The following is a 13,468-nucleotide window of genomic DNA, read 5'->3' as shown; positions in this document are numbered from 1 at the left end:
TGTACCCATGGCTTTGTTGTCACAAAGGTGGAGGGACCGGACAAATTACTTTCTTTCGTACTCATGGTTTTGTTATAAGAGGACGAGAAAAACGTAAGAATTGAAGAAATTGGAATTCTTGAAATCTGTATATGTACACTGTAACAGTGGTTTGTTATAACAGTAATCTTTTTAACGAGAGTCAATTTTACTCTGTTATAACTAAAAATGCATCTTACTTCGCTAAAGAACAACTCGAAGAGTGCACCTTTTTGGCAATACATTGTGGGTGGATGCTGCATAATTATAACTTAAAATAAGTGGAAGTTTAAGTTTTTGTGTGTTTTCAACTGAGGCGTTCACTGTTTGTGTTAAGCTTCCCCATGGAACATTAACTTCAAATTTCCCCACCTTCACTCAGGGACATGTGTGGTGACACTTTTTGTAGTACATTGACTTTACTCTGAGCCAAACATGGTTGGATGCATCCTTAGAGGGTACTACTGACAGAACTGCAGCTGAACTTTTTTTTTGAGGGAGAGAGCTTAAACCTTCTGTCCACAACGCTGTTTCTTGGTGGCGCAGCGTGATCCCCCGGCATGCCTCCAACCAAAACAGAGGCCCTGTTTGTTCACTGGTTACTCTTGCTTGTGCTGAGGGCCTGTCAGTCATTGCCGGCAGGTACCACCCACTGACCAGGATGTTTGGCTCATCAGAGCCGGTCGGTCGAACTTGACTGCGTTTTGCAGCGTTGAACTTCCGAAAGTGAAATTCAGTGCACCCAAAGTACTTATAACCCAATGTTGACTTAAGGAGGTGGCGTTCTGTGAAATTTGTTATTTCCTTTTCATTAGTAACGCCATGCTGAGATTTCACTTCTCTGTCGTTGGATTCTATGAAACATCTTGATGGTGGACACAATCGTTTTGTAAACTTGATTTTTCTTGGTAAATTTATAGTAAATTGGCTATTATTGCCTTCCTTAGCAACTTCCAAAAATGTGCCATATGCATCCAAGTCCTGTGGATTTTTTCCAGGAAATTTGATAACCTGCAAAATAGCGGCTGGTGTCTTATTTCCTTCCGGAGAAGTTGGCCAGTGGACCTGTGATACTGTAATTTCATTGGTCTAGAATGGTCACATGCCATGATGTCATATTGTAAAAGTGAAGTATTGCTCATGATGTCGAAGATGAAGTTTTCTCGGTATTCACAATAATACAGAATAGTCAAAATTTGCAATTACTTGAACTTTCTCAATATGTCAGTGGTTGAGAATGAAACAAATACTGATTACATGTACATCATGAATCCCAGTGGTCAGTTCAAAGGTGGAGGTAATGTTTTAGATGGCATGTTTGATTTTTATAAAGTGACCAAGTTTTCACCAAAATGATGTCTGCGAAAATGACTAGATCTTGGTGTGCATGTAATGAAACAGTCATCTTTCTCCCTGTGTTGACATACTGGGTAAGCGCACATTTGTAACCAGTAACCATTCCTCAGAATCCACAAGGAGGTTGTGAAGGATTTGACTGTACACATTCAAGGAGATACATGTCGCGCCAAGCACTGTTACTTTACAAAGGGGATTGAAGTAAGTTTAGTTACGAAGAATGTGCCAAATCTTGTTAGGACTGAGTCAATTTGAATAATTCACTATTTGAATATTTAATTTGATCAAATATCCGAATATTCGGTCGTAGTGAGTGTCAGATTGTTGATAAACAAACCATACACAAAATTAGTTGCAAGAGCATACACAATTGTACATTATAATCACTGTAATAGCTTCTTACGTCCAGGAGTATCTCCAGCCAACATTTAGCAAAATTTAAGACAAGCAATACTTCTTGCCCTGTTGAAAATTTCTGTTCCTTTTTTAATTTTTTAATGAGTAATTTACTTTTTAATCGTTGTAAGATTTCTGTCGCTTTTCATTTGAATCTGCTTGAAACAAGCCTCCATTGTGCAACTTTTCTCATTTAAATTAAAACAAAAGAAAATTCTCCCTTTTCATGAATGTTACATCTGCATAATTAAATTTGGAAAATAATATTGGAATATTCGATAATCGATCAAATATTCGGCACAGCCCTATTTGTTTTCTGCATGATTGTAGACTAGAGGAGCCGAGAATGTACCTTAGAAACAGGGGAGGGTTGGGCAAGGGAGATGTACTGGTCCGTCTATATGTACAATTTTCCTTGATTTATGTATTTGTTAAGTAGTATTTGCAGACACATCTCATTGAGGAAATTATAATGATGCTTTTTTTAGATCGGGTAATCATTCAGGGTCAGGTTTAAACAGATATGAAAAAAAGTTATTGCGGAGTTGCAGACTTTTCCCACTTTGGAAATGCCAATAAAAAAAATCAGTAAATTGGATCTAAATTCCACAAGTTCCGGCCAGACACACCTCGGGGAGCATTGGCTAGGGGGACTCAAAACCTCCAGTGTTGTGGGGAGGGTAGGGGAGGGTAACAGAACAGTCCCTGGGGCGTGTGCCCAGGCGTGGGGTCAGCTCCACTGATTAGTAGGGTCAGATCCCTAGGGAGGGGAGGGACTTGCAGGCAGAGCGCACACACTGCAGGGCCTGTGTACATCAGCACAGGATTGGGGGTCCCGGATTAGGAAGGAGTGTTGCAGGTGGGACCCACTCGGGTGTTTGTGGTTAGCCAAGGATCCCATCACAAATGCCCTCTGTTGTGCACACAGGACACAAGTGCTTACTTGTAAAATGACTATGGTTGACAGATTTGCTGGTGAGTTTGTTTGTATGGGAATACCTGAAAGGATGTCTCCTTGCTTCTGCAAGTTGACTTCCAAGTAGCATCAAAATTTGGCTGAAGTCACAGTTTTGTGGAGTTAAGTTTACACAGCTGACTATGCCAAATAAAAAGAGGACTTTATGCAGTCATATTGAAGTACATACATGTACATGTACTCCGTACACTGTTACCCTTTCTTCAGTGCAAAAATGCAAATAAAATTTTCATGGTAAACATTTGAAATTATGTGCATTTTATCATATCATGTTTATTCCTTGTTAACATTTTTCCAGTCCTTACAACGAACCTTTGCTATATTGTCTAGAAAGAAATAACTTTCTTGTTGATAGCATTATCCTGTATGTTATTAAAGTGTCTGGAATCTCGGTGGTATGCAAGGTTGCCACACAATTGAAAAGTTTGAAAAAGAACTGTGTTTTTGACAAGATGAGCTTAGGTTGCTTTATGATTTCAACCCTTTGCTTTGCTTTTCTGTTAAATTCAAAGAAAGTAGATAGAAAGTGAATTGATCAAATGCTTAAAAAAAAAAAACCCAAACAACAGCATATATTGTTGCTCCCTGGGAAATCGCCATGGTAACTGTCTTCATTATTCCTCTTTCAATTCCTCTTCTTGGCCCAGCCTTCAGTGACAAGAATGAGACCCTGGTTCATGTCTGGTAACTTGAGCCTGGCATTGGCAAACCTGGCCTGACAAATCTCGCCCGGGAGGCATTCACAAATGACAGGGCCCTGTTTTGAAAGTATTAAAATTATGCGGGTTGGGTTACTGAACCATAATGCCCCACGGGTGCCAATCTAAATTTCGGGCGCTCTCACCTGTCAGCGCATTGACGTGTGCATGGGAGTACTGTTCAGAAGCACACGGGCAAGATGCAAGCAGTATCTATCAGTCTATAATGGATATACCTCTTAACATACAGATTTCCTCTCGGATTTAGTCTTTTAGCCACACCTGTGTCTGAGCGATTGTCACCTCTAGAGTGTCGTGGATAAATACATGTACAAATCTTTTCCCTCCGAACCACAAGTGTCTTGTGTGTTCTTTGCACCGTGGAAGTGCGGGCATTGTGTTTGCGGCTTAAAGTTCGGCAGTCACATGGTCGCATATTTTGAAAACATAACAGAAACGACGGTTAGCAGTACTTTTGGCGCAATGGAAAGAACTCAGCCGTGCAAATTGAAAAGTAAGGTAGGAAGCGGTTTCGGTTCAACTCATCGAGCTGTTTGTTCGGAATGGGCAGAGGGAAGATGGTATCTTTTTGGATTGCTGAATGGATTGTGTCAGAGTGAACATGCACAACATACCATGCACCTTGTGTTGAAATTTACAGTGCATGCACATACATGTACATTGTACATGCACATGTAGGCCTGTTGTGTACATGTACACATGCACATGTAGGCCTGTTGTGTACATGTACACATGCACATATAGGCCTGTTGTGTACATGTACACATGCACATGTAGGCCTGTTGTGTACATGTACACATGCACATATAGGCCTGTTGTGTACATGTACACATGCACATGTACATGTAGGCCTGTTGTGTACATGTACACATGCACATGTAGGCCTGTTGTGTACATGTGTATGTACATGTACCGGTAGGTAACTATGCAAACTGTGTTCTTTTTGTTGTTTTTCATAAAGTGTACCGGTGCTTTGGAATGTCTTTTTCTAACTGTTTCGATGTGTACAGCAATGAATATTGCTACATGTACATGTGCATGTGTCCATTGTACTGTTGCACCAAAAATGTGTCTTAGGCACATGTACATGTGGGTGATTCGATAAATTAGGGGTCCAACTTGGGGACATTTTGGTGTCCTGTTAGACGTGAAGCCAGTCAACTTTTCTTCATGTAAAATTGTAACATTATCAAACATTGTGCAGATTGAACTGTATATTGTACAGGTCATAAACAATGTAATCCTGTTTGATCTACAGAATGTGAACAGTACTAATATTAGTTCCATCCAGAAAAGCTGAATGGTTTCACCCGTAAGAGAACACCAAAATGTCCCCAAGTTGGACCTCTTATTTACATAATCACCCATGTGCATGTACATATATGCTGTAATTTGTCTTGAAAGTCATGTTACATGAAAGCGTTTTTGCCAAATGAAAGGAACTCGGGAGACAGGTTGAATGCAGGTTATCTGTTGGTTCTGACACAACTTCAAAATCTGGTTGAGTTTGTCAGTAGACAATCCACCGTGAAGAACTTGACACATTCTTTCAAAGTTGGGATTTGTTGGTAATGCTCAGACAGAGGATTCGAGATCAACTCGTTAAATCAGGTCGCCCTTGCATGCATTGTGCGTTTTTTGTTTTGTTTTGTGTCTTTGGTTGCGGCCTGTGCCCAGTGCCGTCGGATTTCGTAAAGTGACATCATCTTTTACAGGTTATAGTCATGCTTTACTTGGTTAAATGAACTTGTCCTCTGAAACAGGATAGATGAAGGAAATGTGCATTGTGAGTCCTCGTACATCAATGCTCACCGCCAATTTGCACTTGATGTCTCAAATTTCAAAAACTTAGAATCATACCAAGTTCCACACGTAAAGTTTGTTTAGTATAACTTGATATGTTTGTAAAATTGATGACACTTTTTTATCATTTTTTTTTCTCTCAGATTCAAACTTCATTTTTCAGTCTGAAAATTTTTATGTGAATCCCTTAAAGTAATGTTTGGTAATTTGTGTAGAATTCTTGATATCAAAGTTCTACATGCTGGCCCAATTGTATTAGGCCAAACCTAGAAAATCACACGCAACTTATGTCTTTTTATTTGACAAATCAATAAAATATATACACTTATGGTGCCTTGCCCCAGCTTCTTTACTACTCAATCACAGTGCTGATATGTAATATTGACGAGCACATGTACAGTATTAATCTGACACTGACTTAGTACCTATTAGAAATATACACGCCCCCCCTCCAAAAAAATACAGATCATCATCCAACCCTAATCTTTTGGGCTATAAAAATTTAAAGTGAAAAAAATTATTTTACCCAACCAACCACCCTAATTTATTTTTCAGTGTAATAGGAAACAGAAATAATGTTTTGTTTGGCCACACAAGTACATGTGCACTGTCTCCATTGTAAACATGTATACATTGCATCATTGTCTTCATACTCTGTGTTTGTGTTTTTATTTCAGTCAAACTTTTATATGTATGTGCTGGTACCCTGGTATAAAAGCAATTAGTTTACTGTACATGTAAAAGACTGGGTACCAGCACACACATGTACATATACATGTACATGTAGCTATTCTCAAACTTTCCCACCAGGCTATTGTGTTTTGGCACAGGAAGTACGTCCTTGCAAGTCTTTTCCTGGCACGGAAACCTTTACGGATGCTAAGGCTAGGCGACAACTTAGGTCCAAAAAGATCTAATCGCAGGAGTTTATAAGGAAACTTTATTACACATTTATACCCAGCCCATCACCAGATCCACAGAATGAGGATTTAGTTAGTTTCTACTGTACCAGTCACGGAGGACGGTTTGCAAAGGATTTATCTCTGGATTACCGTACATGCAAGACACCACTTTCATGCAGTTTTGACTTCTTTCTCGTAGATTTGACACAGGAGGAGATCAAACTCCTGAACGACATCCGACGAGCCAAGCAACAGCTCCTGAGGGAAATCAAGGTAAGTTGCTCAGGAATTTGGTGTTTATTTCATCAGTCCGTCGACATTGGAACATTCAAAAAGAACCTGTTTTAAACTGAGGCTGGGAATCTGTGTTTAATTTGATAAAAAACGTTTAGACCAACTGTCCCATAACCTTTCAATGTTCAGCCAACACTTCAGAGCTAGGCTCCCTACTACCTACCTCAGTGTTTACTTGTAATCATGTATGCATGTATTTCACCAACAATGCTTGTGATTGGCTCAGTGTAAAACTTTACTTAGAGGGCATTCAAAATGTGCAAAATTTTTTCTTTAGATTTAATTCTCCCCCTCAAAAAGTAGATGGATGCAGGAAAAAAACCACTATGCAAGTAGGAGAACAGCATTCATTTTTATTGTTTAAAAGTGAATGCCGGATCAAATCAGTCATATGTCAAACCTGGGGGGAAAAATGGGTTCCGAAAAACATTTAGGGAAGACTGTGAACATTTACTGAACTTCGATTATTTTGTCTTAAATACTGGACAAGCTGGGTTCGAAAAATCACTGAACCAGTGCACGGACAGAGGCCAGTGATGGCCTCAGTCTTGCAGCATGGATACCAGTGTACATGTACATGTAAGCGGGGCAGTCATTTTGAAATTTCATTGCAAATTGTGTGAGCTTCATTTTCTTTGAGTTAAAAATGAGTGTATGGGCACTTGGATGAGTCCAGAGTTGGACCAAGAGAGGGCGCAATTTTCCTAGCAACGGAGGCTCCTTTGGTCATGTTGGTGGGAACTGCACTTCGCCGGTTCACAAAGAACTATAAAATGCACGTGTCAGAGTCGCGTCACTTCCAACAAATGAACACTCCCCCATCAACATGGCTCTTGTGAGGGGGTGCTTCTGCTCACGGCGTATTACTTACTAAACTTTTCAGACGGTTCAGTACGTTTAAACAGCTGGGTCATACGATAATCACTCAGGTTGCCATGTTAGTCTTGCGACTTGTGTGTGGGTTGACCTGTTGAATTTGCAGCTTAGCAGTAGCCAACCACATTTATTCAAAATCTGCCAAGAAGTTGATATAAAAAGGTAAGAGCCCAGTTTTGTCAGCTTTCATTGGGCCGATGCTCGTTGGAGTTACCGGTACAAAGAATGTGCTCTTGAGTTATCTGCAAAGTGGAGGAGTTTGGATGACGGAAAGCTCTGAGATGCATAAAAAGCCCACTATAAGATGTCTTTCCATTAAAATGCATTATACACAATTTCGCTAGGATGTGACTACACACTTATCATATCCAGAGAGGTTTATAACTACACTCAATCTGTATATCAGACCGTACATCAGACCGGTGCTTTATTCATATTACTGATAGACCGGGGCTCCGATTTCAGGAATGACACAACTGACCGCAGTGCCACAACCGTTACTTACTGGAACATGTTATGAGACTGATGGTTACAAAGTGATAACGAACCTTTTTGTTAAACGTATGGTAAATGAAGGCATACACACGTTTACAGAAGATATATCATACCACGTAACTCAAAAACAATGAACCTCGCACATGCACAATTTCCTTTTTTGCAAAAATATCGGAATTATTCGCAGATAAATTTATCAAAAAACAACCAAATTAACACCACCACGCTGCCTGTCTTGCACTAGTATCGAGGCTGCAAGATTGAGTTTAAATCACTGGCCTCCTTCCAATGGTCCAGTAAGTGATTCGAATCTGGTGGAATTGTAAAATATTAGAATTTCTATGTGGTAAGGTATTGAAATTATTTTTCATTCAGAATTCATACCTTGTGCAAGGCCAATAAAATGTCCTTTATGACCTTATGGGGGATTCAAAACCTTTATTGTCATGGGAGACTCATCCAGTGTAATGCCAGGCCAGATTTCCACTCAAGACTGAACGCATCTAGTATGAAAATTTCACATCAAGGGATTATTGTTGGAAACAAAATTGAAAGTCAAGTTGAAGTAAACCCAGTGTTGGTGCCCACAGTACGTGCATGTAACAGTACCGCATATAGACAGCACCTAACACTCAAACCTTATATACCTAATGTGGACCCCTGAACAAAAGAGGTCCTCAGAATCTAGGTTGTGTGAGCCTTGTGTGGACTAGGTCAGGTCCACAAAAGGTTACCCTTCCCCCCTCCCTTTCTGGAAAACAGGTTGTCGCAAAGTGCAGAGGAATGGTCAAGGAACATTTCATTTGAAAAATCGAGCTTGAAAAATACTGTTCGCAGTTCAGGCAAACTTTGTCTTTCACCTCAACCTTTTGAGAGAATTCCCTGTCAGGAAACACAGAGCCCATCACTTTGTGCACAAGTAGATGGAAATGCGTAGTGCTTATTTTATCTTATCTTGAGAACTTTTTGAAATTTCTATTTCAAAAGAATTTAACTTGCGTAGAAGGAAATGATAAATACGGCGGATAACATTGGCTTTTATTGGTGTACTAGTCTGATTCCCTGACTGGACAGTAATGCCTGGGCATCTTTAATTGCACAATGTACATGTAATATAGGTCAGGGAAACCAGACTTGCAGGCTGTGATGGTTGCAGCCAAGTTTGACTTGGACATGCCTATCTTGTTCGATTTGTTTCCTGCATGACAAATCTGGGGTTCAGGAACATTTTTTCTTGCAAACCAATTACGTATAACACCCTCATTTATGCTTGGAAATTTATGGTCTTGTCAAATTAGATTTAAGATGAAAAGTGGAGGTCCATGAAGTACCGGTAACTTTAATTGTGTGCAACAAATTTCTGTCTCGAACAAAGATATTGGTCTCAAACAAAGTGTTAGTGATCTTAGGCAACCAAAAGGGGTTTTGAATTCTTTCCGTTTGGTTTACACCTTACTGAAAAAAATCCATGCCCCATATGCAGGAATTTAACAAGGAAATGTATGTATACCCGAACATATTAATGTTAATTACTGGAAACTGTAGGCAGGACACGTGTGCGCACACCTGTACGTGTACATGATGGATAGTGTACTAATGATGGATAGATTTCCGACAACGAACAACGTTAGTATTTTATTTAGGAAACTGTGCAGTCCTGTGCAGGATGTTCACATGTACTGTATGAATACTTCAAGCCCTGCTGTGGTTAATACATTGTTCCAGAATGGATGCCTTACATGTAGCCGTGGATAACTCCCGAACAACCATCAAGTGGTACATAAGCTTGGTGCCGGTATGTACATGTATGGACAATTTATGGTCTCCGTATGTGAACAAGGCAATGAGGGTGTTTACATTAATGTTCCAGTACATTAGTTTTAATCTCTCTTGGGAGGAGGCATTATGTGCGCATGGCACGTTAGCGTGCATCTGGTGAGGGGCACTGCATTAGCCCTAAACCCTCCCAGATCCTTTGATATCTATCGCAGAAACAGCACCGTTGGTTTTGCCGTTCAGTAGAAGAGTTTGAAGGATTCAGGAGAAGAGGTCCTTTATAGGGGGGGTCATATTGTGATCTTTTGCTGGAGAACTGGGACGGACAACTTCAAAGAGCAATTCTTTCCAACATGGGGAGTCTTATCTGCTTCGGAGTTTGGGTACTGAGTGATTCCATTTGATTTTGGGCTTAGTGTCGCCTAAGCTTACATACATGTACAGTCATTTGCAAACTTCCGGACCATCCATACAATATGCATAAATTAACCTGAAGAAAAACCAAACTTAAACCAATCAATCATGGCAGCTTATGTTTATTTTCAGTGTGTAACCTTAGTGCCTTGACTAAACAGCTATTTGACTACATTTCCATGATTTGAAATGTTAACAGTCTAATACAATAGTGTGCCTTCCTTTATTTCTGATTACTTAGACTGCCTTGTAATGTCATACAAGATCTGCCTTTAAAAAAATTTCATTCAAATGGGTATGTAGCACTACACTGATGTTGTGCGCCACTGTAAAAGCAAGTAATCATTTAATGAGACGATGTAATGCAGGCCTGTTGACAGAAACACTAATAAAATTGCAGGTGGTCTTCAACTCTTGCAGATAACTTACCTGTGCATTTACATGTACATATGTAGGTATTATAAATGAACAGGTCTCCAGGGTGTGCAGCAGCGTTCTTCTTTGAATCGTTAAAATCCACTCCAGAATACTTGGTGGATTCATACTCGGCATCGGTAATGCCGAGTATTCGGTACATGCGTGAAACAGTCAGCTTGGCATTCCCAAGTGGCGCTAAAAAGAGCAGCAACTTTTGGTTGCAAACGCTGACGTGTTTCTCACCATTGTTGTCTCCTTCCGTCTAAACACAGAGGCCAAAGGTCGTGCCAAAATTTTGTCTCCTTAATTTTACACACACATGTACAATGTACAACAGCGTCTGGAACCCTAATTATCCTCAACCCTCCAATTTCAATATGATTTTGAATGTACGTGCACCGTACATAGGTGTGCACCCTAGGGAGTTACGGTGAACCACCTTATCACAGTTTCTTTAAATTTATTCTTGATCACCCTGGGTTAAATCAGTTCAGCAATTGCTGTTTTCCACTGATGCCCAGCACTTTACATGGTCAAAAAGTAAAACAGCATAAAACAGTGTAATTTATAATAAAACAGAATTATAACAGTTCAAATTTCAGACTGGGTATGAAAAACACATTACCAGTTCAAATTACACTTTATAGACAGTTGTTTGGTCGCAGCAGCATATTGGACCAACAGACAGGAGGTCACTTCATGAAATTGCTTAGAGAAAATTGCTTGACTATTTACACGTATGCTGAAGCAGTCAGCATACACAGTACATCAGGAGTCTGGTTAATCATTTATTTCCACACTTTCAGTTCGAGATAAAATCCTGGAAATGGAAAAAAAATGCTGAACGGTCTTACTTTCTGAAATTTTCATCTTGAAGCTGAGACAAGTTGTGTGGAATGGTTCTGATGGGTACATGTCCTCCTTAGTACATGTACATTGTACATGTGCACATGTACAGTAAGTGCATTTTGTACATGTATGTTAGGAAAGCAGGAGTGCCTTTTTCTGCAATCAAATTATCCTGACGTTCATTTGATTCTCACCAAGCGCTGTAAAAGAAATTAAGAACTTCGGTCACAAGGCGCATGCAATGTCCTTGGTCACCGTTTATGGGCGGACTCCAAGACAGATTAAAATCAATTCCTAATTTTGTTTGTGTAACGTCAGTTTATCTCAGAAACTGCAGCTGAAGCAGCCATATGTTAGTGCTGCTTTCTGGTTCCATCCTGTCTTGTTAATATATAGGTAGATGTTGGTATAAATAAGGAAAAATGAAATCAAATCCACGCTCGGTCTGGCTTGCTCTGCATGAGGGATCCCGTTATTAAAGGCTCCCCATCATGTATGTTAATAAGCCTTTCATTACTGGTTGATAAGAAACACAAGCCCCACGTTGAAAGTTACTTGGCATAATTGAGCGCACTGGCGTGGTGCAGGAGGATTTGATGTGGGTCTGTGGGTGTGTGGTTTTTTTTTTCTGTCCAGTTCTTGGACAGCGCTGGTGAAGCTTTGCCTCTGCCTTTCTCGGATGCACCAGTCGTGACAGAGAGATCACCTGGATGGGAAAGGGGAGGCGAACGAGAGTTTGTCCAGTCATTAGCGAGGAAAATTGCATTATTGTGGGATGTCGTGCTGCATCATTTGGAGATGAAGTGTTCTTTTTGTGATGTTTTTTGAGGCGAATAGATTGACGTATGTGGACATGGATGTTTGGAGACTCCTGTTGAGTTCATGAGGTGTAAATTGTACACTCTGTACATTGGATTTGTTCGTCAGCTGCACCATCGTATTGGATTATATGCAATCTACCGGATCTACATAAGAATGTACTTCGATGTATTTGTGCTGCCACGTTTGTGTAAAATACTGGATGAAGCATTCCATTATTCTGCGTAGTGAATGCTGCATGTAACTATCGGCCAGGTCGATCACTCATGACATGGAGAATGAGGTTGCTCAAAGGTGCGATTGGGTACCAGACCTTTCACAGCCAAAAAGTGAGTTCAAGATTGAGAATGAAAGTTCAGTTGTCCATGTTTTGCTCTTTTTACTTCCAAAATAAAGAAACGCTCTTCGGGTTGTGTTGCATCCAGTGAGGTTCTAACAAGTCTCTGAGAATATTCTTCAACAGTTCTCAATTTGGTTCCCTTGCCGTCAGTGTAAAAAGAAGATATTTATGATGTGCTAGATTAATCATTTGTGTTTCCATTGCAGGCAGATTGACAATGCAAAAGTTGTTTCATGCTGATGATTTGACTGCCTTATTACTTATTTGCTTGACACATGTATGAAGGAGTCCTGGGAACATAGTTAGTTAGATACAAAGTATCAGGGTTGAACTTTGTGGCGGACTTACATGTAAGCTGTTTTTTTAACAGTGTTCTTTTCTACATGTACGTTGATGTGTTTCTCTTCAGTATGTCCCTTTGCTGGAGGGACTTTTGGGATTGACAGAGTGAGGCCACATGATGCTTTGGGGAACATGATGAGACAAGTTTTCAGTGACAGGTCTCTCCTCATCTCCTCAACTGTTCCGAGTGCCAATTCAACACTCGGTCCTGCCCAGTCTTTCATGTTGTCCGTAGGCTGTTAGCTGGTCCTTCACTCTGTTGCACGCCCTGGTAAAAAAGGCTACCTTTCCAGGCCATGTTCACATATGTTTGCAATCTTTCAGTCCTACATGTAGGTAACCCAGCAAAGGAAGGCAGAGTACCACACCCCTAGCTTGGGAAATACTTTTAAATTTTAGCACTAACGTGTCCAGCAAAGCAGTTTTTTTTCTACAAACATGCATGTATATACTCAAGCAAGAAGGCAGCTGGGCCATTCTGTACAGTAATGGAAGATGACTGTCAACTACGAATTTTTGTAACGAAATAAAAATCCTCTTGTTTTACTATTTTGTTTCTACAGGAGCTCGAAAATGAGATCGCCAGTGTTACAGCAGACCTAGAGAGCATGGACAATGATGAGAGGTAAGAAACAAAGCCAAACAAACAAACAAACAAACAAACAAACAAGCAGAC

The 13,468-nt window shown here is 40.2% G+C and overlaps 1 protein-coding gene across 5 annotated transcripts in view; it reads left to right on the top strand.

Annotated features, from left to right (window-relative positions):
* Window positions 1-13,468, top strand: part of LOC110979680 (cytohesin-1-like) — a 69,814-nt gene that overhangs the window by 3,965 nt on the left and 52,381 nt on the right. For 2 of the 5 annotated variants that reach the window (XM_087138570.1, XM_022235689.2), the window contains exons 2-3: window positions 6,370-6,443; window positions 13,356-13,417. In XM_087138570.1, coding sequence (XP_086994696.1) covers window positions 6,370-6,443; window positions 13,356-13,417 — 136 coding nt within the window. Of the gene's footprint in view, window positions 1-3,613; window positions 3,964-6,369; window positions 6,444-11,910; window positions 12,440-13,355; window positions 13,418-13,468 lie in introns of those variants that run through there. The other 3 variants (XM_022235691.2, XM_087138572.1, XM_087138571.1) reach the window with 3 other exon arrangements.

This window comes from Acanthaster planci, linkage group LG07 (genome assembly GCF_054643075.1).
Source record: "Acanthaster planci isolate LZ-2023a linkage group LG07, COTS_SCS, whole genome shotgun sequence".
Classification (NCBI taxonomy): Eukaryota; Metazoa; Echinodermata; class Asteroidea; order Valvatida; family Acanthasteridae; genus Acanthaster; species Acanthaster planci.
Note: the sequence above shows the minus strand (reverse complement) of the source record. Positions and strands in the feature narration are given on the sequence as shown.